The sequence below is a fragment of the Prionailurus viverrinus genome, chromosome A2 (genome assembly GCF_022837055.1).
Source record: "Prionailurus viverrinus isolate Anna chromosome A2, UM_Priviv_1.0, whole genome shotgun sequence".
In the NCBI taxonomy this organism is placed as follows: Eukaryota; Metazoa; Chordata; class Mammalia; order Carnivora; family Felidae; genus Prionailurus; species Prionailurus viverrinus.
Window position 1 is genome coordinate 169,407,338 of NC_062562.1, and position 26,434 is coordinate 169,433,771.

At 44.0% G+C, this 26,434-nt stretch overlaps 1 protein-coding gene across 10 annotated transcripts in view; it reads right to left on the minus strand.

The window, feature by feature from the left end:
* Positions 1-25,068, minus strand: part of NCAPG2 (non-SMC condensin II complex subunit G2) — a 64,950-nt gene extending 39,882 nt beyond the window's left edge. For 2 of the 10 annotated variants that reach the window (XM_047844087.1, XM_047844094.1), the window contains exons 1-11: positions 24,491-24,969; positions 23,028-23,690; positions 18,242-18,430; positions 17,548-17,662; positions 15,612-15,766; positions 12,905-13,039; positions 10,174-10,268; positions 7,941-8,010; positions 4,540-4,626; positions 1,076-1,171; positions 363-488 (exon numbers count right to left, since the gene is read on the minus strand). In XM_047844087.1, coding sequence (XP_047700043.1) covers positions 363-488; positions 1,076-1,171; positions 4,540-4,626; positions 7,941-8,010; positions 10,174-10,268; positions 12,905-13,039; positions 15,612-15,766; positions 17,548-17,662; positions 18,242-18,430; positions 23,028-23,105 — 1,146 coding nt within the window. In that variant the 5' untranslated portion in view covers positions 23,106-23,690; positions 24,491-24,969. The other 8 variants (XM_047844030.1, XM_047844034.1, XM_047844061.1 and 5 more) reach the window with 8 other exon arrangements.
* Positions 25,069-26,434: the final 1,366 nt, after the last annotated feature.

Below are 26,434 nucleotides of genomic sequence, written 5' to 3' on the forward strand. Positions count from 1 at the left end.
TGACCTGCCCAAAATTACACAACTCTTAACTGTGAAGTGGAATCAAATCTGGGGATCTTTAACCACATGTCATACTGCCTCTATGCTGGGGAGACAAGAATACACAAAAAACATTTAAAACTATATACAGTAATAAATAATCAGACGTTCCACAGGAGACAAAGAGAAAAAGAAAAGAACACCATCGGGTCCAAGCTGTCACAGAAGGCACCAGGGAGAAAATGGGTTTCTCAGAAGAAGGTGAAGATCTGGAAACCTTGCCATCCGAGGGCAGCACACAGGCAGGACAGGAGAAGCCAGGAGGCATACTGGGCACAGACAGAGCTGACCTCATAGGGGGCTCAGCCACATGCAATACGTACATAGAGTTCTTCAAACTGTTTCTGGATTTCGCTATCCATTTCAATGGCATTGAAGTTTGGGTCTCTGATAGGAAATGTTTCAATGAACAACAGGGCAGCGTTGGACCGGACTTCAGAATTTCGGGCCTGGAATAAGGAAACAGTGTTTCAGAATCCAAAGAGCAAGTGTTCAAAGGCTTCAGTGTGGATTTCTTAAATGCTTCTAAGTATCTCAGTATAGACTTACTTACAAATTAAAGACAATTACAGTATTTAAAACTGGCCAAACCTAGGAGACCTTCCGTGAGCTAAACCAAACTCTTGGCTCATTACTGACAGATATTAAAAGACTCAATGTCCACTTTATGTCACTAAGAAACAGTGACTATATCCCTCCCAAGACCAGATTTACAATGTTGAAAAGTACTAGTGTTCTCTCCCTGGAAGGGTGTCATCCTGTCTCCCAGTCATCAACAGAAGGGCCAGGATGGCCAAGCTCAGCTCTGCAGACTCCCAACGCCTCTGCTGGTTTACACAGCATGACAAACCCCTTCCTACTGTGTAGTCAGCACTTAACCAATTCAGATCTTCTTAATAAAAAAATAAAAAACATATGTCCCCAAATTTCACAAAGCTTCCAGTTTTCGTTACTACGTCATCACAATTCTGAACTAGAGCATGATACACTCAACAGCATAATTAGCACGTTCTAAACATGGACAGACTAACAGTACCTTTAGTCCTCTCCAAAGGATGGGTTTATATAATCTGTAAAGCATCTCTTCCACTCCCTGACGAACCTTCTTTTGATGATGAAAATAGCTCAGCACCTAAGAGTCAAGAAAAGAAGAAAAGAAAGGCAATGTTTTTAAAAAGAGCACTTAAGATCCTACTTTCAACACAGAGGACAGGTTGTTCTCTCCACCAAAATTGTCCTTCCTGCTTCACAAGTCTGGATAATTCTTTCCTAAGAGGAGAAGATACAGTGATACATATGCTATTGGTTCTCAATGCGTAAAGGTGATCACGTGAAAGAAACCAGTGGCAGAAACAAAGATCAATGTTCTTGGGCTACAAAAAGGTTTCGGTTGTAGTTTCTACTCTTCTAGCAATAACCAAATAACCTCAGAAAAAGTTCACAGAGACCGCAGCCCTCTGGGGTGAAGTGGAAAAAGAGTGTGTGGAAGAGTCAGCCTACATGGCTTCTACAGCCTGTTTCTGGTCCCACATCTGTGGTTCCAAGAACCTATAATGAGCCTCCGAAACAGGCACACGTCTCACAGTGGGTGTCACTGTTCAGTGGCCCCTCACCAGGTCAGCTTAACCTGGATGGCAAGTCCTTCCCAAACTGACGAACAATCAGAGAAGGGGCTGTGCACTCAGCTTCCACTGCTTTGTCCCTTTTCTACTGCCCTTTTCACCAGCCAGAATCTCTCTGCAACTCTTCAGACTCATCCCCAGCAACTACCAGTTTTGCCTCACTTCCTTAATTCACCACTCTTGGAACTAAAACTGTATTAGTGAAAAGTGGAAAATAAAAATTAAAACAGACTATCAAACAAGAGATTATACTTTAAGTGAACCTGAATCAATTTCACACAGTCTGGGGATTATTTTTTCTGACTTCTAGTTATTTAGGAATTTTTACTGATGGTGATAAGTGATATTAGTGTATAGGGTTTTTTTTGTTTTTTTTTTTTTAATTTATTTTTGAGAGAGAAAGGGAGAACAAGCAGGGGAGAGGCAGAGAGAGAGGGGGACAGAGGATCCCAGGCGGGCTCCACACTGACAGTGGAGAGCCCGATGCAGGGCTTGAATGCACGAACCGCAAGATCATGACCTGAGCAGAAGTTGGATGCTTAACTGACTGAGCCACACAAGCATCCCTATAGTTTTTTTGAGTATAGTATTATCAAGTTTTGATATCAATGGTATACACAGAAAGATTTTTAAATAGCTTTATCAGGTTGTATACCATGTACCATAAAATCTGCTCTTTTAAAGTATATATAATTCAATGGGCTTTAATATATTTACAGAGTTGGGCAACCATTACAACTAACTAATGTTAGAAGATTTTCAACAACAATATGGGAATTTTTACTTCCTTTCTTTTTTTTTTTTTTTTAAGTTTATTTACTTATTTAGAGGGAAAGAGAGCACTCGCAAGCAGGTGAGGGGTAGAGAGTCAGGGAGAGAGAGAGAATCCCAAGCAGGCTCCATGCTGTCAGCACAGAGCCTGATGTGGATCCCACACACTGTGAGATCATGACCTGAGCTGAAACCAAGAGTCACACACTTACTTAACCGACTGAGCCACCAAGGCACCCTGGGGATTTTTACTTTCAAATGACATATGAAGCATTTCCTAAAGCTTCTTTCAACATATCAGTAAAATAATTTATCATATAAATGTGATGTTTACCAAAAAAGCAGATTTGAGGAAGAAGCTATAATGTATTATAAGCAATGATAAGAGTTAAAGTCCAGGAATATACTGCATTCAAAAAGTGAAATTAAAAAAAGTGAAATTTAATGTTCTTCCTTTTAATTGTGTATTTTGACATAGTTTATCAAATAGTGATATCTATACATATAATATCTTAATTACTCAGACTACCAGAGCAGAAATCAAATATGAAAAAAAGTCTTTATTTTCTACCAAAAGGAAGCAATTATGTCACAAATTTATAGTTAAACATGCTACCATTCCTTATGATGTATCTGAAATACAAATCATATACTTAGAATAAATGACCCAAACTGACCTACAATTTAATGAAACCACACTAGGATTATGTGTCGCTGGGGCAGGAGGCAGGAGACAATTGGATATATTCGTCTCTGGGTATTTTACCTATGGATAATTCAAACTAACATACCAATAATGTAAAGATGTTTTTGTATCCTTTCAAGCTTGATATATTTACACTCCACAAATAATAGTAATACCTTACACAAAAAAGTAAAGAGATAGTCTTTGTTCATTTAGCTTCTTGACATGCAGTTGCCAAAATGAAGCACACAAGGCATTATTCCTGGTTTAGGACAGTGATCTTGGGTCCTAAACAGACCACATTTTCCAATTCCTCCTGCCAAGATCATTATGATTATCAAACACCTATCAGTGTCATCATGACACTGATAATAAAATAAAGCCTTATTTATTATTTAGTCAGCTCATTTACAATGTAAGTATAAAATTCATATCTAAATTCTAAAATTAGCATTTTAAAAAAGTTTCTTTTAAGTAAACTCTATGCCACATGTGGGGCCCTAACTCATGAACCTGCAACCAAGAGTTGCATGCCCTACTGACTGAGCCAGCCAGCCACCCCTAGAATTAGCTTTTAAAAACAAATCTTGGGGCTCCTGGGTGGTCAGTCAGTTAAGTATCAGACTTCAGCTCAGGTCACGATCTTGAGGTTTGCGAGTTCAAGACCCACATCAGACTCTCTATTGTCAGCACAGAGCCTGCTTTGGATCCTCTGTCTCCACTTCTCTCTCTGCCCCTCCCCTGCCTGCACAAACGTTCCCTCTCTCTCTCTCTCTCTCTCCCTCAAAATAAAATAAAATAAAATAAAATAAAATAAAATAAAACAATAATAAAAATAAATAGGGGCACCTGGGTGGCTCAGTCGGTTAAACATCTGGCTTCGGCTCCGGTCATGATCTCGTGGTTTGCGAGTTCGAGCCCCGTGTCAGGGCTCTGTGCTGACACTCAGAGCCTGGAGCCTGCTTCGGATTCTGTGTCTCCCTCTCTCTCAGCCCCTCCCCCACTCACACTCTATCTCTCTCTCAAAAATAAATAAAACATTTTTTAAAATTTTAATAAAATTTAAAAAGTAAAAACAAAATTGATCAAAAGAAACTATCAAAACATTTATTCCATTTGTTTATAGAATATCAAAATGCATGAAAGTAAATAATAAAAATAATCCCAAATATCCATTTTTGAGAAAAGTGGTAGTGGTACTTAGAAAGTAAGGATTCTGGATATTTTTATGTCAAAGAATTTAAAAAAATTTTTGGGTAAGGTTCTGGTTCTCTTAACAACATACCTTTCTTTTCCTAGTTACAACTGCCAGGTACCGAGTATCAAGATTCTAAGAAAGCTCCTTTAAGCTGATGCCTGTGGGGGATTAACTTAATTCTTAGTGATAAAAACATCACCAAGAAAGCCGCACGCCTCGCTCACCTCGCGCACCCTGGAGTGCACCGGAGACTTGCGCGGGAGGTGAATCCCATGGTGCATGAAGTCCTGGATGCACCCGTGCTCGATTGTCTGCAACGGCAAACACAACGTGAGTTACCACCTGGCACCGGCGTGTGGTCCGACAGATGACAGGGCAGGAGGTGCAGTCACTGGAGTCGGCTCTGTCCTCTTCAAGTTCACGGGGGAAAGCACCAAGGTCCTCTGTTGAGAGCTTTTCTACTTTGAGTCCACACCTCCTAGCATCCCTTCAGCTTTGATACTCCCTTACTTCTTTCTCCTCTGGTGAACTACCAAGCCTGTGCTAGATGGCGGAGCAAGCTTCTACCTACCCCTTGAGGCCAGTTCAAGCCAGATGGTTCAGGGACTGAGTATGGCCTGGGGGCCCCTCTTCTGAGTCTTCCTGACCCAGATGATCTCAGACTGGATCTGTCCCCAGAACTGATACTGAACCACCTGAAAGACGGGGGCTGGGACTCCAAAGTGACCAAAAGAAGATCTTCCAGGACTTCCATGGAGAGGACAAGGTGGGGCTGTGGGTGTGGGAAACTCTTCAGTTAGCCCATGCCACCTACGGACCTTCAGAGTTGGGCAACGGAAGCAGAGCCAACCACCAGGGGCAGCCCGAATCCCAACGACTCTGTTGTGTTGCCCTGCACTCTGTCCCCACACCTGGGGCTCCACGGCTTTAGGGAAGGACATAAGAAAGCTACTACTATCAGCCTCCTTCATTATCTCCGAAAATACCTCCTTCACCTGAAGCCACTAATAAGTCTTGGCATCCTGTATGTGGGGACCCACACACCGACTTGTGATGAAATGCAATATGGAGTGCTACCTATGGAGTGTTTGTGCCACAACAGCTGGAGCTGGAGAGCTAACTACCAGAATGTGGGCACCCTACAGGATAGCTGATCCAGGCTCTTCAACACACCCATGCATGGCACAGGTTTTGAAAACGGAAAAGGAGAGAGGGAGGAATGCTCTGAGAAATTTAAATGAGTTAACAAGCAAATGCCATGGGAGACTTAATGGATCCTGATTCCAAAGAAAGCTCTAAAAAGACATTTTGAAACAAAACAGAGAAATGCAAATATTTTCAAAAATACCCAGAAATCGTTAATTTTGTTAAGTATGTTACTGGCATTGTATACCTACATTCCTTAGAGATACACACTGCAGTACGTGGACATGAGATGTCACATTTGGTTGCTTTAAAAAGCTGAATGGAGGGAGGAAGCAAGGGAGGGCAGAGAGCCTGAGAAGTAAAAAGCTGGCACTCATTTGGTACAGACTCAATCAAACAATCATGTTTTTAACTACAAACACCTATTTTTTTTTTTTTTTTTTTTTTTAATGTGGATTGACTGACTGAGATCTCTATACCCAACATAGGGCTGGAACTCACATCTGGAGATGGAAGAGTTGCACATTCTACCAACTAAGCCAGCCAGGCGTCCCTACAAACACCTGTTTTTAAAACCACTACTGGAAAAAGGGGGAACAAATATTCTTTCCTGTGAACAAGTGTTATGCAATAATAAAACAATGCAAAAATGAATACCAATGTCCTGGTTTTGCCTTTTCCTCAAAAAAAATAATACACTGTAGGGGCGCCTGGGTGGCTCAGTCAGTTGAGCCTCCGACTTCGGCTCAGGTCGTGATCTCATGGTTTGTGAGTTTGAGCCCCACGTCGGGCTCTGTGCTAACAGCTCAGAGCCTGGAGCCTGCTTTGGATTCTGTGTCTCCCTCTCTCTCTGACCCTCCTCCGTTCATGCTCTGTTTGTCTCTGTCTCAAAAATAAATAAATATTAAAAAAAATAATAATAATACACTGTAAAATGACTGTGGATGTTGTCGGCAGGGGAATGTAAGCGGTAAGTTTTTATCTTCCAGAAGTCAGTGACAAACCCTGATAATATAAACCAAGCTTAAGCTGCACAGGAGCAGAGTAGATAGAAAGCAGCCCAAACATCAGTAAACACCTTCCCTACCCACCAGCTCAGGGCCTGCTCCCCAAAAAGCAAAGACCCCTCTTCGACTTAAGAGTAAAAATTTTATTCTCAGAAGGAAAAAAAAACACATTTAAGAACCCAGTATGAGGGGTGCCTGGGTGGCGCAGTCGGTTAAGCGTCCGACTTCAGCCAGGTCACGATCTCGCGGTCCGGGAGTTCGAGCCCCGCGTCAGGCTCTGGGCTGATGGCTCGGAGCCTGGAGCCTGTTTCCGATTCTGTGTCTCCCTCTCTCTCTGCCCCTCCCCCGTTCATGCTCTGTTTCTCTCTGTCCCAAAAATAAATAAAAAACGTTGAAAAAAAAATTAAAAAAAAAAAAAAAAAAAAAAGAACCCAGTATGAGAAAAATATAAGGGATATCAGCCAAAAACACTTTCTTTTGATACTTTTTCAAAAAGACCTTTGAATGTCTTATTGTAATTGTGAATTATACAGCCACATCTTCACAATGCAGATATTATGTCGTCATTAAAGGTAAGCCATATTCAAAACAAATGTCTTTAAATTCTCAAAAACAATATAACTAAAAGCTATGAGGTAGTCTGAGATAGGCACAGAAATGGGAACCCTAACCACAAACACAATTTTAAATTTTCTAGTGGCAACATTAAAAACAGAAAAACAAAACAAAACAACTCAGGTATATTTATTTTAGCAATATATTTTGTGCAGCCCAATATATTTAAAACACTATCATTTCGGGGCGCCTGGGAGGCTCAGTTGGTTGAGCGTCCGACTTCGGCTCAGGTCACGATCTCGCGCTCCATGAGTACAAACGAGCCCCGCGTCGGGCTCTGTGCTGACAGCTCGGAGCCTGGAGCCTGCTCCGGATTCTGTGTCTCCCTCTCTCTCTGGCCCTCCCCCCATTCATGCTCTGTCTCTCTCTGTCTCAAAAATAGATACATGTTACAAAAATTTTTTTAGATACATGAATAAAACACTATCACTTCAACATGCAAACAATGTTTCAAAAACACGTCCATGAGCTATTTCATGCCCTTCTTTCCCCACTACATCTTCAGAACCTGACACTTACAGCACGTCTCCGTTTGGACTGGACACGTTCCCAGTGCATGGCAGCCACAGGCGGCTGGACAGCACAGACCTAACAAAGCTACCAAAATGCTACTCGGCAAATCTTGACGTCACTCAAACTGCACATCCCAGTGGGTGGCGAGAGTCCTGGGTCTGTGGCTGAGCACGAAAGTTTATAGGAATGAGAGTGAATCCCCATCACATAAAGTCTCGTTACCTGCCTTTATTTTGACAAAGAGCATCAACACAGATATTAAATGACTATCTGTGATGACTTATTTGGTAACTAGAATACGACAAAAATAAATGTTAACATTTAATAAAATGGAAAGAAAATACCTCCAATATTTTCCCTGAAGCCTTTTTCCAAGCTCTGAAATAAATTTCTGCAATGTGTACCATCAAAGATCTATTTAAAAAAAAAAAAAAAAAAAAAAAAAAAAAGTTAGTGAAAGTTCAAACTTTTTTTTTTAAAGTTTATTTATTTTTTTTAGTAGTCTCTACACCCAAAGTGGGGCTTGAACTCACGAGCCCGAAATGGGGAGTCACATGCTCTTCCACCTGAGCCAGCCAGGCGCCCCCCAAACAATCACACTTTTAATGTATCATTTCAGGTCCCCTCCTATCCTAGAACAGGAGGAACCCCACCACAGACTAGTGCTCTGCAAAGTACCTGCAGGAACAGGTTATCTACCTGCAGTAGAGAGAAGAAAAGGGAAGGGATTTTGAGAAGGGGAACTGAAGTATCAATTTTCTTCCTTCTCAGTCAAGGTTAGTAAAGAATGTCTAAATATAAATAAAATTTCGACTTGGGAGTCAATTTTGGACTTTCCAGACTACTAATTCCCTCAAGTTTAGGGAGCCCTAAAATACCAGAGTTGATTTTAGAATCACAGTTTAGAAATCTACTGTTCAACCCAAATATTTTGCCAGTGAGGAAACAGGAGGAAAAAGCATTCTTGCGAACATCAGGAGCTTTGTGATAGGGATTCAGAGTCAAAGCTCAGCTCAGTACTTACACAAGCTGCCTGACGGAGGGAAACTCAGTAACCAAGCCCACCTCAAGAGTTTAAGAATTCAGTTTTAAAACGCACACTAAGTACTCAGTTGCAGAGCACATTAAGCACTGAGCTCTTTACCTGCCACACAGCAAACATTCAAACATTTGCCATGACAGTTTCGACTGCTGTGAGTTTCCAAGATGTTGGGCACTCAGGCTCATGCACGTATGCCTAGACTCTTACCCTGCAGGACCCTTCCCACCAAACTACAAAGCTCAATCGCGGTAAACGGGGGAGCAGATGTTACATTCATGGTGTCAGAAGTGCAAGTGACATGGAATTTACTGCGAATGAGGCTAAGATTTAACTGGCAAATAATTTACTAAAGAATAAACACAAATTAAAATCTTAATTTCAGGGGCGCCTGGGTGGCTCAGTCGGTTAAGCGTCCGACTTTGGCTCAGGTCATGATCTCATGGTCCATGGGTTCGAGCCCCACGTTGGGCTCTGTGCGGACAGCTCAGAGCCTGGAGCCTGCTTCAGATTCTGTGTCTCCCTCTCTCTCTGACCCTCCCCCGTTCATGCTCTGTCTCTCTCTATCTCAAAAATAAATAAACATTAAAAAAAAAATCTTAATTTCAATGTCATTACTGAAAAAGAATGATTTCCCATAGCAAGGAAAAAACTATCCAGTGATACCACAGTACATAATGAACACATAATTAAAATAACAATACAGGGTCACCTGGTTGACTCAGTCAGCTGAGCATCTGTCTGACTCTTGATTTCGGCTCAGACCATGATCTCACAGTTCGTGAGTTTGAGTCCCACATCGAGCTCTGCACTGGCAACATGGGACCTGCTTAGGATACTCTGTCTCCCTCTCTCTCTTCCCCTCTCCCCACTCACACTGTGCACTCTCTCCCCGCCCCCCAAAAGTAAATAAACATAAAAAAAAAATAATAGTACACAATAAAAACAGTACAAAATAAATAAGAGATAGTTTCTAAAGTTTCCAATACATTAATATAACTTAAAAAGTCAGGCCAGGGGCGCCTGGGTGGCTCAGTCGGTTAAGCGTCCGACTTCAGCTCAGGTCACGATCTCGCGGTCCGTGAGTTCGAGCCCCGCGTCGGGCCCTGGGCTGATGGCTCAGAGCCTGGAGCCTGTTTCGGATTCTGTGTCTCCCTCTCTCTCTGACCCTCCCCCGTTCATGCTCTGTCTCTCTCTGTCTCAAAAATAAATAAAAAATGTTAAAAAAAAAAAAAAAGTCAGGCCAAATTGACAATTTCATAATCAGATTAAGACAGCACAAAATATTGGGGCGCCTGGGTGGCTCAGTCGGTTGGGCATCTGACTTCGGCTCAGGTCATGATCTCATGTTTCATGAGTTCAAGCCCCCCATCGGGCTCTGTACTGACAGCTCGGAGCTTGGAGCCTGCTTCAAATTCTGTGTCTCCCTCTCTCTCTGCCCCTCCCCTGCTCACGCTCTCTGTCACTCTTAAAAATAAACACACAAAAAATTTTTTAAAAAAAGACAGCACAAAATATTAATTACCTTTCATACTTACTTTGGTAATCCCTGTAACTGGTTTTTAATGGTCTCATGGATCATTTTAATAAAATGTATATTCCAACTGAAGAGAGAACTAAGAAATCTTCTTCCCTGTAAATGATAAAAAAGATACAATGTTGAAATTGCAACCAAAAGACATAATGTTGAAATAGCAACCAAGTAAAAATTTTGCAGTAACTAAAAAACAAATAATTCTTTGGATGTTTAGTAACACTAACAAAGGAAGCATCCATAACTGTAACTAAGGACAGCAGTGGAAGCCCCTGGAGTGAAGCAGCTGGGCAGCAGGGCAAGAGCCAGAAGACACCCTTGAGCTCCTTTGCTGGACCACAGGATTCCGCGTTTACCATGCTGCCCAGTAGCTAAGTTAATTAGCCCACAAACATCTCATTCTGGCTCTGGCACGGATGTCTGCATAACCTAAAATCAAAGTATGCTTGAAATCTAGCATTTGGAGATGGGAGGGGATTGAACATCAGTTCCTATCACCTTCTATAAATGAGAAAACTGAGGATCTGTAAAGTTAAGAGGCTAAGTATCTACCAAACTAGAATTTTCAAATACACACACTGCCCATGTTAATTTATACGCATACTACTAAATTACACGTAGACCTAAAAAGCAGTAATGATACTTGTACTCCATAGAGCACAAAAATACATCCTCCAAGAATTTTCCCAGAGAACAGCACCATCATCTCTTCACTGCTTACCAGTCTACCACTACTGTCTCTGGAATCCTATGGCAATGCAACACACTTTGATATAAATGGCAGGGGACCGTGCTTGCAACAGGCAAGTTAAAAACAAAAAGTATTTACCGGAAGTAATTTGCCATTATAGCACAAGATATTTGTCATTTACTGAGAATGACGAAACTGACCTAACTAAAGCAATGACTGATTAAGAAACTAAGTTTGGATATTGTAAATCCAAAAGACATCAATTTAAATAAAAGAGGAGCATTAACATACACAAAAATTTACGTCTATACTGCCTACTTGCACTTACACACACATAAGCTGATGTGCAGGTCACCGTGTACTATATACAAGTCACTCTAAATAGAGTTTACTTGTCTGAACCCACTCTCAGCTGCTTTACTGTCCTTAACTTTAACCACAGTCCTGGAGATGCTGAGGGCACAGGCCTCAGGTCTAGTGCCTTTTCCAACAACGATGATGCAGTAAAAGCAGTAAGCACAGTCAGGGAACCTCCCAAGTGCTCAGTCCCTGCCAGCACCTGTGCTAAAGGTTCTATGCACATCACCTCGTGTGCTCCTCAGGAATCCTGAGAGAGAAAACACCCTTGTTCCTATTTTACAGAAGGAAACACCAGGTTCCAGGTAGTCTGATCAACCACCTAGTAAGTGAACAAACAGGGATCTAAAAACAGCCTTTCTGACCCTTGGTCAGTACGGTCAGTAATCACATATGGTCCTTTAACCTAGCTGACGGGAGAGGGTGTCCTGGAGTGGGCAAATTGGGTCAAACCGTGTCTTTGCCCCTGACTAGCTGCAAGACCGTGAAAAAAATTGTTCATTTAAGGGCCTCAGAACTGGTACTCGTCCTCCTCTGAGAGTCCCTCCCCACCTACTTCAGGGAGTAGTGAGGACTCCCTCCTTCTGCCTCATACACGTCTGCAAGCAACAAGCAAACAGAAACAAAGGCTATACTCTGCAACAAAAACAATATTCTTCTCTGCATCTCTGGCATGGGAATATAGTCAATGTTTAATAAAACAAGACGACAGAAGAATACTAAGATAACAAACCAGAACTGTCCAATAAAACCATGCAAGCCTCTCTGTAACTTTTAATCTTCTAATAGCCATGTTAATAAAAGTAAAAAAGGCTAAAGTAATTTTTTTTTTAATATTTTTGACAGAGAGAGAGCATGAGTGTGGAGGGAGGGGCTGAGAGAGAGACAGAGCGTGCGCACGCACGCACAAGAAACAAAGAATCCAAAATGGGCTCTGCTCTGTCAGTACAGAGCCTGATGCAGCTCAAACTCATGAACCATGAGATCATGACCTGAAGCCTGATGCTTAAGCAACTGAGCCACCCAGGTGCCCCTATTATTGATTTTAATAATATATTTATGGAAACCAGTACAACCAAAACATTAGCATTTAAATATGTAATAAATATATAAAAATTATTAATGAGCTATTTTACATTCTTTCTTCATACTAAGTTTTGAATCCACATAGTTTTCACTTAATGCCACAATCTGCCCGTATTTCATGTGCTCAGTAGTGACATAGGGGAATGGCCACCAAAATGGACAGTGCAGCAGTGAACGGAAGCCTCTCTTTGGATTTACTGGATGGCTAGAAAGAAGAAATCAAGAATACCACTTGACAACAGTTCTCAGTATGTGCCAATGACCTGGAATTATGGCAGAGGGTCGGGTCTGATGCACCAGGAAGTGTACTCTCAAACTTGTTTTTAATCATTCGTAACTTAAACTATAACCATGGTTCCCCCACGATTCACACAGCCACCTATCACCATCTCATTTAATGATGAAATAAGCAATGATTTGTAAAGTGTTTGCAACATACTGCTATGCAGTAAAAATGTGCAATAAATAAAGTAACTCTTGATGGCTAGGCTGACTCCTTCATTAAAACACTGAGCATGGTACATCATCAACTACATGAACTTAGGAAAAACATCCATTAAAAAGCAGTTCACAAAACACCAAAAAAGAAAAACCCAGTTACCTCTTCTTTCTTGATATACTTAACACTTATGAAACACTCAAGCAGCATATCTTTAATTTCTTTACTTTCCTCTAAATCATAATCAAAGCAATACAAAGCTTGATGAATACGCCAAAGCCGACATATGTCTACACCCTAGGAATGACATAAAAAACAAAAACGTTAGTTTTTAATAAATAATTAAGGTCACATTTCAAATATGTCATAAGAATACCTTATATTACAAATTATTACAACTCTGGATTGTTCATCAAAAAGGGAATAATGGCAAAAGCAAACAGAAGCACTGACAAGCAGTGCCATCCAGTTTCTGCTCTGTGCACACCCTAGTCTGTAGCGAGCACTGCGGTGACCACCAGCCCCATTGGGCTTCGGAGCACAGAACCATGACTGGTGAGGGACCCAGCTTTTAGTTTCTTCACTACAAGTTAAATTGAAATAGCCCCATATTGGGCACCTGGCTGACTCAGTTGGTAGAGCGTGTCTCTTGGATCTTGGGGTTATGAGTTTGAGCCCCACATTGGGTGTATAGATTACTTTAAAATCTTTAAATAAATGAATCAACAAATAAATTTTTTTTTATTAAAAAGATAAAAAGGCAGTGAAAATGGATCTTTTTTAAAACAGATTTTAAAAAGATAAACCGACAATGGCTTAAGGATAAATCCTGATGCAAACAAGCATTCTTCAATCCTCCTATGGCAAGCTGAGGGCACAACCACAAAAGGTCTTTTCTGTCACCAAACTGGTGGATCCTTGGAGGCCATGGTGGGACAGACACACGGACAGGGAGAGTGTGATTAAGTGCAAGCTTTCTACAAAGCTGTTGGCAATGTGTACCAAGAGCTCCAAATGTACATCAAGCTCAAATCCACTGACCTATGAATTACATTTCTAGAAATCTGTCGTAAGGAAGTAAAAATATGAGGGAGAGAAAGACAAATGAGAAATTCCTAAATATCCCTCAAATAGCAATGATCACCTTAGGTAGTGGAATTATGGGTGATTTTTATCTTCCTCATTTTCCCTTTTATTCACTTGCCCAACTGTCTTAAGATGAACCTAAGTATCTGTTGTTCTGATCAGGGGAAAAAACTGTTCTTTTTCTAGATTTCTTAAGTGCACACCAAAGAGTAAAGGCTGAGAAGTGGACCAAGTTAAATTCAATCCTCAGTTGGTGGAGTGGGCAGGGGATGGGCTAGATGGTGACAGACATTAAGGATAGCAGTTGTTATGAGGAGCACTGGGTGCTGTATGGAAGCTCTACTCAGTCAATCCAATCCTCAACCCTGCTCTCCCTTGGCGCTCCCAAAACCTCTTCAGGCCTAGGCTGCAGTCTGACACCCCACCTCCCACAGGTGTGGCACCTGCACCTAAGCCTGAAGGCTTTCCCTACCACTCCTGCCCCCTTCCTCCTTCACTGCATACATGCAGTCCTGGGCAGTCCGTGGTGGGGTCTGCCTCTCAGAGGACCGCACTGACACAGGCAGCCACTCCCACTCACCTATCTGTCATCCCATCCCTTCTTCACTACTAAAAATATCTCTACTTTTAACATTGGCAATGTATCCCTTCAAAAACCCCATTTGCAGCAGAGATGTGGCCATGTGACCAGATTCTGTATGCTGGATACAAGCTGAGAGTTTCTGAGAAGATCTCGCCTTGCTGCTTCCCTGCCTCTTCTTCCTGCCTGGAACTCACACCAGAAAGTGGAGGTGCAGCAGCCACCTTGCAGCCATGCAGTGGTAAGAGGAAGGATGGGGGCCATATACCCCAGAAGATGGACAAAGCCTGCATGGGACTGATATGTGGAACCACCGCCCCTGCCCACCCTTGACTGCCCGCCTCTGAACATCCTAAGTTAAAAAGACAGTATCTGGGGTGGGGGGCACCTGAGTGGTTCAGTTGGTTGGGTGTCTGACTTCAGCTCAGATCATGATCTCACGATTCGTGGGTTTAAGCCCCGCATCAGGCTCTGTGCTGAAAGCTCAGAGCCTGGAGCCTGCTTCGGATTCTGTATCTCCCTCTCTCCCTGCCCCTCCCCTGCTCATGCTCTGTCTCTATTGCTCTTAAAAACAAATAAACATAAAAAAAATGAAAAATTAGGGGCGCCTGGGTGGCGCAGTCGGTTAAGCGTCCGACTTCAGCCAGGTCACGATCTCGCGGTCCGTGAGTTCGAGCCCCGCGTCAGGCTCTGGGCTGATGGCTCGGAGCCTGGAGCCTGTTTCCGATTCTGTGTCTCCCTCTCTCTCTGCCCCTCCCCTGTTCATGCTCTGTCTCTCTCTGTCCCAAAAATAAATAAAAAATGTTGAAAAAAAAAAAATTAAAAAAAAAAAAAAAAAAAAAAAAAAATGAAAAATTAAAAAAAAAACAAAAAAGACCCTAACTGGGAAGGACCTGCAGTCAGGCCATTTACAAGCAAACATAATTCCTAACTGATATGAACACATGTGCTTTTAAAGAAAGGTATGTTTGGTTTTTTTTAATGTTTATTTTTGAGAGAGAGACTGCGTGCGAGCGGGGGTGGGGCAGAAAGAGAGAGACAGAATCTGAAGCAGGCTCCAGGCTGTGAGCTGATAGCACAGAGCCCGATGCGGGGCTCGAACTCACCAACTGTGAGATCATGACCTGAGCCAAAGTCAGACGCTTAACCAACTGAGTCACCCAGGCACCCCAGGAAGGTATGCATTTTAAAAAGTAAACATACTGTTTTAGTCTCCAGACTCTTCTTTAATAGCATGATAAAAGCAGTCTTTCCCATATCTTCCTTGGCAGGCAGGCCTTTCTCCCACCACATGACACACAAATCCTGAATGGCGTTCTGCAGCTTTCTTTCAGATTCAGGTAACGCATATAAAATACCTAACACAGAGCACAGGATATGTCCCGTTAGTACAGCAAACCAGTATTTGTGTCAAGTACTACATAAAGTATTATGTACTTTAAATTGTAAAGTACTATGACTTACAAATGTTCGCTAAGCAAGTATCAGTTTATCTTTAACTTGCCAAAATTTATAAACATTATTTATAGAAGACAAATGATGTTAACTTAAAAAAACTGTTTACTACTGTTGTGAGAGCAGACCCAACAGAATACAGAATTTTAGAACTGGAAGACTCAGGTCACACTGCCCCAAACCGTAATTTAAGAGAAACAAGTACTGAAACTACCCGAACCCAAGTGCAACGACACCCACAGTTATTAACACTCAACACTGAAGCCAGGTCAGGTGTAGTGACCACGAATGCACTACAACTGTCCCTCGATAGGTTGGCCTCAAATTCTGGCTCACTGGTGGAAAACAGTAAAAGCAATTAGTATAATGAACATAAAGACTGCAGTGCTTTTATTAAAAGAAAAGCTCAAGAATAAAATCAAAATACTAATATTATGCTCATAATTATAATCCACAGATATCTGAATGCCATTATATCCATGTACAATCCCTGAATTAATGGGAAGTTAGGAGAAACTACAATACTAGTGCTACTCATTTTATACAACAATTATTTGGGAACTGAAAATAAACTGTAGTAACGTTCACAAAGCTTTCGGATCTAGTTATATACTGATTAGGGGTAACTTCTTTTTTTTTTTTTTAACATTTATTCATTTTTTGAGAGACGGAAAGAGACAGCGTGAGTGGGGGAGGGGCAGAGAGAGAGAGGGAGACACAAAATCCAAAGCAGGCTCCAGGCTCTGAACTGACATCACAGAGCCCGACGCGGGGCTTGAACTCACAAACCTTGAGATCATGACCTGAGCCGAAGTCAGATGCTTAACTGACTGAGCCGCCCAGGCGCCCCAAGAGGTAACTTCTTAATAAGACCTTGTATTTCCATGCAAGAATTCTGGATAAAACAGATACATAAATCCAAGTGACACTAAGAACGAAAAGTCTGATAGGAAAGTGTCACATGTAACTAATTTATTCACAGAGTGAGGGTGAGGGCACTTGGGTGATTTGTCTTAAAACTCATTAATTAAAATTATTTTTGCGGGGCACCTGGGTGGCTCAGTCGGTTGAGCATCCGACTTCAGCTCAGGTCATGATCTCGCAGCTCATGAGTTCAAGCCCTATGTCTGGCTCTGTGCTGACAGCTCAGAGCCTGGAGCCTGCTTCAGATTCTGTGTCTCCCTCTCTCTCTCTCTCTGACCCTCCCCCGTTCATGCTCTGTCTCTCTCTGTCTCAAAAATAAATAAACGTTAAAAAAAAATTTTTTTTTTTAAAAGAGTACTTCTTTGCTCCTTATCTAGCTAAAGTAAAAGAGCTTGAGTGCAAAGTTATGCCTTAACACCTTCTGCTTCTACACGATGACCAGCTTCCTTTTACCGAGAATCATTTGATACCCACTTCTTTTTTTAAAATATTTATTTTTTTATTTCTTTTTCAACGTTTATTTATTTTTGGGACAGAGAGAGACAGAGCATGAACGGGGGAGGGGCAGAGAGAGAGGGAGACACAGAATCGGAAACAGGCTCCAGGCTCTGAGCCATCAGCCCAGAGCCTGACGCGGGGCTCGAACTCACGGACCGCGAGATCGTGACCTGGCTGAAGTCGGACGCTTAACCGACTGCGCCACCCAGGCGCCCCTGATACCCACTTCTAAACATGCCACATTATCAAAAATGCAACTTACCATTTAACACGACTGCACATTCCAGTAAGTCTTCGTAGTTCTCACTTTCATTTATTACAGATACAGATGCAAGAATCACAGATGTAATTGCATGAATTATTTCTAGGTTTTTCTTCTACAAATGAAAAAATTCAAATTTCAAGTGAATTAAAATCAACTTAAAATACAACTTTTAGGGGCACCTGGGTGGCTCAGTCGGTTGAGTGTCTGACTCCCGATTTCACCTCAGGTCATGATCCCAGGGTCCTGGTAACAAGCCCTGCATCAGGCCTTTCACTGAGCATGGAGCCTGATTAAGATTCTCTCCATCTCTCTCCTCTCTCCTCTCTCTCTCTCTCTCTCTCTCTCTCTCTCTGTCCCTTGGCCCCTCCCCTGTGCGTGCAGTCTCTGTCTCTGTCTCTCTCTCTCTAACAAAAAATATCATTTTTTTTAAATGTGAAGGTTACTAATTTTATAAAAATCAACCCACACTTCTAGCTTACTCTAAAAAGTGAATTAAAATTGAATACGGGTCACTTGTCCAAAAAGAACACCAACACTGAATGGCAGATTAATAATGGTAAGATTGGAAAAGCTAAAACTATAATAAACAGACCTCTAGCTTTAAATTTTTTCTTAACTTAAAATTACATACAATAACTATTTTTTAACAAAGAAAAGGTAACAAATTATATATCTGAAAGACCAATACTACCATTTTTGAATCCTGCTCTGTTTCCATATTGTCTTCACCCTGGACTTCCACCATCCGCCATCCAGCCACTGGGCTTTCCAACAGCACATCTGTTAATAAATTCTTGAGCCTTTGCCATAACTCTTCTTTCTGTTTCCTTGATAATTCATCTAGCAATTCATTTAGGCTGAAAGGGTCAGAAGCATCTTTCTGAAAAATAAATAGCAACTGTCATATTTCAAATACAAAATTTTAGTTCTATCCTTTTTAAAAACAGGCATCAAAAAAAGTTTAGGGGCGCCTGGGTGGCTCAGTCTGTCAAGCGACCGATTTCAGCTCAGGTTACGATCTTGTGGTCCATGAGTTGGAACCCCACGTCAGCTCAGTGCTGACACAGCTCAGAGCCTGAAGTCTGCTTCAGATTCTGCATCTCCCTCTCTCTCTCTGTCCCTCCCTCACTCATACTTTGTCTCTCAAAAATGAATAAATGTTAAAAAAAAAAAAAAAAAAGGTTAAGTGCTAATTATTATTTCAAGAGCTGGGTTTACTTTGTGAAATACATTCCTAAAGGGAAAAGTATAGGAATCATGAGACAAAAAGTAGCAGATTCCTCCTCTACCTATTCCACCCTAGTATCCTAGTCTTCGGAGTTTAAAATTTCACCCACTTAGCAAAATCCTCTCTGAAATCAATCCATCCAGATGTTCACCATCTCCACGCCTATAATCAGGTTACAAAAGTATGCTATACAATAACAACAACAACAACAATCATAATGCAGCCAAGCCAACTGAGTGCACTTGAAGTTTCTGGTCTCTAACCTGACTTGGGCCCTCAACCTCTTATTCGTCTCTAGACATCATCCTCCCATTAGCCGATGAGACTACATCAGACCCTCTCAACTATCCTTAAAACCCCTGAGCCAACCACTTCGTCTCACTTTGAGCAGATGACCTCACCAACTCTTTGATACAGCAAATAGAAACCAGTATCAAAAGGGTAGAGGATCCATCTGAAAGGAACTCCCTATAGCCAATGCGATCACCAAAACAGTCAAATGTTACAAACATTGTAGTAATAATTGATCCAGGCAAGAATCATCAACAGATACTAAAACCAGTGGGTAGAAGTCTGATAAGGAGAAGTTTGACTATTTCCCTAATTACAACTTATTTCCCAAGTTACCATTACTTATTATGAAGGTACAACAGCAGCTTCACAACGGAGAAATGTGGCAGACACCCGACCTGAGCGAGTGGCTGATTAAAACTAACCTCACCAATAACAGGACCAACTGACACCATGTGCCTCCACTGAGGAAGACAGAACACCACTTATGCAGCCCCTGCCAAGATGCATAAGGTGTAAATAACCTAACTATCAAGTAAGGGCAAACTGAAGGATATGCCACAAAACAGCTGCCTACACTCTTCAAAACCATCAATGTCATGAAAAATAAAGTAAGGCTGAGAAGCTCTCTAGATTAAAGAAGCTAACAAGTCATGACAACTGAATGTAATGTGTGACCATCAACAGGGTCCTGGATCAGGGAAAAAACACAAACGTGTACTGTAGGTAACAGTATCATTGTGCCAATGTCCAATAGCCTTGTAGGATTTTTGCTGTGATTACGTAAGAGGGTATCTTTGTCTAGGCAAACCACGCTGAAATATTCAGGGATGAGACAAATGCCTGCAATGGACTTTCAAATGACTCAAAAAGAAGAGGCAAAAGTGGGGCATGATAAAGAAAATGTGGCAGGTGACAAGTGGCAAGTCTAAGTGCAGGAGATTCAGGATTCTTATTCTTCCCGTAACCTTCCTTTAACTCTGCAGTCATTTCAGCAGCAAAGAGGAGAGCAGGTAGCCCCTCCAGGGCACCCCCCGCCAAGGCTACCCCCCCACCCTAACTCCTACCACCTTCCCTCCTCTCCCAGGAAAGCCCCACCTGGGCTGTCCAGGTGTGCACCTGCCTCAGGGCCTCCCCGTCCCCAACCCTCATGTCCAGAGTTCTCCTCCCTCAGTCTCCACAGGGCCCATTACAATCTCTGACCAAAATCACACCTGGACACCCATCCCCTACCCTGCTTCCTCCTCTCCCTCCACCACCAAAAACCAACTCCCTCTGGGCAGAAACTTGGTATATGCTGTGTCCCAAGGCCAAGAGCAGAGCCTGGCATCCAGAAGGCACTCAGGACAAACTCTTTAAACGCTGACCCTCCAATCTCAAAGAACTACTGAGAGCACAGTCAGTGCTGCTCCACAATGCTTATTTTGAAATGCAGATTTGTCCCAATGCAATTAACACATAAGGGAACAATCTGAGCAAAAGGAAATTTCTGGCTTGCCTATGTGGGATTTCATCACTAGGCGAATGCAGAAAGTCGCACCTGCTGAGCAGAGCTTGAGTCACGCAAAACACACACCTCAGACGCCAGCCAGCTCCTGGGAACCCACATGTGCTGCAACCCTCTGACCAGTTCTCTGTCCACCTGGCCTCTCTTCAAACTTTCCAGTCCTCCCAGCCTGGACTGTACTTTTCTCCTCTGTTCTCTTCCTCTCACACAGGGTCAGCAGGCCAGCCCCGGGGAGCACAGGAACTCACTTCCACCCGCAAACTCAGGCTCTTTTTCAAGGCAAATGTCATCTTTACTCCCATATTTATGTATTTCTTAGTGATTTGACTTGTATAAAAGTGCTGTTTTTTTATTAGGTCACTATCTCTTTTTTTAAATGTGTCACTGGTGAGGTTTTTGAGTGTTCTGCCCTTACCCCCATTTTTCGCATAATCCTTCTGTTTATTGCCCATTCGGCAGAGTACGTGATTTTTAGCAATGTGTAATATTGCATTATAGCAGAACTGACATTATAGCAGAATTGATGGGAGGTCCACCTAGTAGGCTTCCAACAGACTTAACTGCTTGGTTGACCATGTGAAACCTACAGAATGGCTCTTTGTATCACTCAACTTGAAGAAAACAAGTGATGTACAATCCTGCGTATTTTCATTTTTTTTGTTTAACTAAGAGCTACGTGGTGATTGACATACTAAATTACCGTTAATAAGGTGTGCTATTCATGAACTAAAACTAATGGCTATTAATACGAGGACTAACTCAGCATCCTACCGAGATGTCCGTTGCTGAGCAACAGTTCAAGGCTCTCCAGCACGTGACGGGGACAGCCGGAGGGAAGCACCTCAGAGAGTGCTCTGTGACCCTGCATGGACTGTGCCACCCAAATGTTGCTGGCTTTGCCTTTTGATTTCAGATCATTATCATTTAGCTTCATCACCATCAATTTAGTGATTTTAGTTAACGCTACGATACTAGTTTGCAACAAGTCTTACGAACTTTAAACTATATGTGTGTTGTACATCTAATATAATACAAATCACCTGCACTCCTACTAAAGCAGGCATTAATGTAACATCTAAATAGTTGGCTCTCACAGACACTTCTGTGATGTGCTGCTCGTGAACTTGTGCTGGTTATGGGTAAGTTTACAGGGTACCATTTTACAATACAAAAATCACCTCATAAGCTCATTTCTCTCCTATAAAGAAAAATAACCTCATGAATGTTGCTAGCAACAAATTTACTGTTAGGTTCCTCTCTACTTCTTAGCGACTACTAACTTAATCTTCACTGCATGAGGTATGTGTCTCCTGCCCCAACGTCACGAGCATTTCAGAGTTGGTGCCTTAAGTGTTGGGCTCCTCAGAGTTCTGTCCAAGGCTTCTCTCGTTACACGACAGAGGATCCCGTGTGTCCCCGTGACTGACGCTTCCAAGTGCCACTGAGGACACCCAAATCTGTCTCTCCCCAGGCCTCTTTCCTGGGCCTCAGATACTATCCATCCACCTGCTGGACACCAACTTGTGCCTGTCCCCCTGACAGTCATCCAGAACGTCCCAAATCGAGCCTATCTTCCCACTCAAACCTGCCTTCCTCCCACATCCAAGATCTCACTGGAAGGCACCACAAGTCAAAACCTGGGATCTGCCTTCACCCTTTCCTTGGCGCACATCCAGTCAACAGCACCCCCCCCCCCCCCAACTGACAGCTCGCGCAGGGCACGGCCTCTTCATTCCTCTCCAGGCTTTCATGTGGCCCTCTTCGATCTATTCTTCGGATACAAACCCCCACTCCTCTCAGGATAAAGTCTCAGCTCCTTAAAATGATAAAGAAAGTCTGACGTAATTCAAGTGTCAGCCCTTGTGTCTTCCTGACCTGGCTTTCTGCACCCTAGCCCTACCGAACGCCTTCAAGTTCAAACACAACGTGCCTTCTCCGGTCCATAAACTTATCCCCTTCACTCTGAGAGCCTTCCCCACATCCCTCCTTGACTGGCTGACTTCTGTTTACTCCACAGCCTTTCCACTGGGACAGGAAAGAGTCCGTGGCTGGATGTGGGCACCCTCCCACACCCCTGCCCCAGCTGAGTCTTTACTCTGCTGTATTTCCAGACCTGAGTCCACCACAACACTGTAAATAACTTGAGGACCAAAAGAGTATGTCTTCCTCACTATGCCACCCACACGGCAAGAGATCTCTAAATATTTAAGTGTATAGAAACACACTGTGTTACATCACTTAGCATTCTTACAGCTCTCCTAAAAGAAGCGGGAAATACCATTTGTGAGTACCTGCCGTCAGCAGGTCTATTTGAGTATACTCCTGTTTTTTTTTAAATAAATCCTGGTTCCTAAGGATTCACTGAGACTACGAGATTTCATTTGTGTACTGATTTAAAAAAAAGTCTTATGTTAACAGCCAAATTACAATAAAGCTAAACATAAAACTTACATCAAGTTGAATAAACTGCAAAAATTCTCCAATCAGCTCCTTAGACACCGCTTGTACAAATGTCTCTCGTTTTTCCATGACAGATGAAACTGCTTTTCATATGGCATTTATTCTGTAACCCTAAGCAGAAAGCACAGTCAAACTGAAACTTGAATTTGCAAATATATCTTTTCCTACACGACATAATTTGGCACTAACATCCAAAACTGCAAAAAAACAAAACAAAAAACAAAAACCTGTACCATCTATGGTAGGCAGTTTTTAACCATATTCTGACGTAAAACAAGTTATATCTACAAAATAATTCCCTTACTTTCTTCACTGAGGACAGTATCAACATAACACTATGTTATTATCAATTGTCAATGAATTACCAACAAAGGAAAGAGAAATCCGAACGGCTCGAGGAGGCTGGCCTCCTCCCCCTTTAGTGCCTTAGCAAGATGCTCAGGCAGGTCTGAGTCCGTTCAACAAAAGGCTGATCCCACGAAAACATGGGGGAAAGTGCCTTGGGAACAATAAAAGAAAGTACTGAAGAAAACGAATGAGAGCGGAGCCCCGCCGCTAGATCCTGAAGACTGTGCCTCTCCGAAGTGCCATTCCGCAAAAACAACGCAGTCACAGCCGCCCGTTGCCGGGCGAGGCGCTGGGCCCCCCGGGAGCCTGGAGGGAGAGCAGACCGTTAGGCGCCCAATCACAGGAGCCCGCTCCCACCCGCGCCGGGACCAGAGCTCCGGGGAGTGTGTGCAAGCGCCCTGCCCGCTGCGGCTCCCCCAGGAAACCCTACTTTCCATTCACACCCCGGGGCCGAAAGCCAGCAGCCAACAGGCAGCCAACAGGCAAGGTAAGTGACGGAGCACGCAGGCAAGCAGACCCTTCGCTCCAGAAACAAATGAGAACCTCCCGGGCCTTACAGACAGAGCAATCTGGAAAGTCACCGGCACCAATGACAGCACTTTCGGGGACAGAAAGTCCTCGTAAACCTCGAGTTCCAGGTCTTAACGTCTAAGTTAAACCCACAAAAATGGAAATAAGGTGCCCAGTGCGTACCACTGGGGCCTGGCCACCTCACTCCTCGGCTCTGCGGGCTGAGCTAGAGAACAGAACTTCCGATTGGCCCGGCAGCAGGCAGGGTGGCCGGCGACAAGCTTGATGACTAATAATGGCCAGCAGCAGCCCATGGGTTTAAAAACAAACATTCCGAAAAGGTGCGCTCGCGACACGGACTCACACGTCTCGCGCGCGGGTCTCTGAACTCTGCCCCTCCCGTGGACCCGTGGGAACGCCCCTGGCGTGCTCCGCCCCCAAGGGCACCCGCCGGCACCTCCGTCTCAAGCACGGCAATCTACGTGTCCTGACCGCGTTCACCACCAAACACCCCATCTCCTGACACTCGTGACTGCAGCTGCTTCCAACTCCCAGGCTACCCCCCCCCCCCAGGGGCCGCCTTCGGCTTCTCGTACTATTCGTGCCCGCGTCCGCGCCCGTCCGGCCAGATGCTGCCTGCAGGCTGAGGCGTCATCGCACACGCAGTTATCCGTCCCCACGGCGGCAGGGCGCTCTTCACACAGGAGGCTGGGCCGAATTACGAGGAGCGTTCAAAGGAGGCGCCTGTCGCCTTGTCACCACCTGTGGGGCTGCGCGCCAGCCCTCCCACGAACAAGCCCCCGCCCGGAGCAAAGCACTCCCGTCAGAACGACGACAGACGCTTGGGGACAGGTTCCCGGGCAGCCTGGGTCCAGGGCCGGGGTCCTCTGTGAACTCAGCCCCGGAGTCGGGGCGTCGGCGCGCTCAGGGCCCCGGTGCCCGCCGCCCCAGGGCCGCCGCAGAGCCACCGGCCGGGCCGTGGAGCCCACGCGGAGGCTGTGCGACTGGGGGCTCCACCTGACCGACCCCCGCCGCTTCCCGGTCCCTGCCCCCGCCCGGAGCCCTTCGCCTGCCGGCACCACGGCGCTCACCTCGTCCCGGAAACCCGCCGTTTCCCGCGCTCGGACCAGATTCAAACCCGCCCGCCCGCGCCCGCGACGCGCTCCGCCCGCCTGCGCGTCATCACGCGCCGCTCTCGCGAGAGCCGGGCACACCTGGGCGGGGCCGCCGGAGGGCGCTCTGCACGCCCCGCCCCGCCCAGCGGCGTCCTGACCACGCCCTACGCTGCATACCCCGCCCCGCCCTGCCTTGTTCGGAACCCGGGCCACGCCCCAGGCCCCTCCCGCTCTCCCGGTCCCGCCCTGCGTTTTCTTTTTTTTTTTTTTAATTTTTTTTTTTTCAACGTTTATTTATTTTTTTGGGAACAGAGAGAGACAGAGCATGAACAGGGGAGGGGCAGAGAGAGAGGGAGACACAGAATCGGAAACAGGCTCCAGGCTCTGAGCCATCAGCCCAGAGCCCGACGCGGGGCTCGAACTCACGGACCGCGAGATCGTGACCTGGCTGAAGTCGGACGCTTAACCGACTGCGCCACCCAGGCGCCCCCCGCCCTGCGTTTTCTTGCTCCGAGTTCCGGCCCAGGCATTGGAAGGCCACTGCCTGCCCAGGCCACGCCCCTCCCACGGGAGAGCAGATCTGGCTTATTTTTATATTTATTTACTTTTTAAAGTTTATTTTGAGAGAGAGCGTGAGCCGGGTAGGGGCAGCGAGAGAGGGAGAGAGAGCGAGAGTAGGCTCCTCACTGTCAGCGCAGAGCCCCCACACAGGGCTGGAACTCAGGAACCGTGAGATCATGACCTGAGCTGAGATCAAGAATCAGACACTTAACTGACTGAGCCACCCAGGCGCCTCTCTGTATGCTAATTTTTAAAAAGTTTATTTTGAGAGAGAAACTCCCAAGCAGACTCTGCACAGTCAGCACGGAGCCGGCCCAATGTGGGGCTCAGGAACCGTGAGATCATGACCTGAGCAGAAATCAAGAGTCCAACTCTGAACAGAATGAGCCGCCCAGGCACCCCTGGCTTTTTTTGTCTGAAAAATAAATGTGTTTTATCAGTGGCTTAAATGGCTGAAATGACTGCAATATCAACATAATTATAAAGATTGACTTTTAGAAACGGTCACATCACTATGAATATCCAATGGAATCAATAGCAACTGGTCACCTGGTCTTCCTGAAGTGCTTACAGCCAGTCTCCCAAATTAGGCAATCCTAGCATAAATCTGTTTTTGCTACGAAGTTTCTGTGGGTCACATCTCCAGCAAGATACAGATTTCTTAAATATTTTGTGGCCATAAAGCTCTAGATTTTAAAACTTTTACATTTATTAGGTATACAAAGAGATCAAAACCATATAAAAAATTATAAAAGTTTTGACAAGTACTTGTAAAACAAAAATTTTGTTGAAAGACATCTTAATGCTATGGTTAAGACTTTTTTCAGTTAACTGATGTTTCCAAGGATGAATATTCTATTCTGA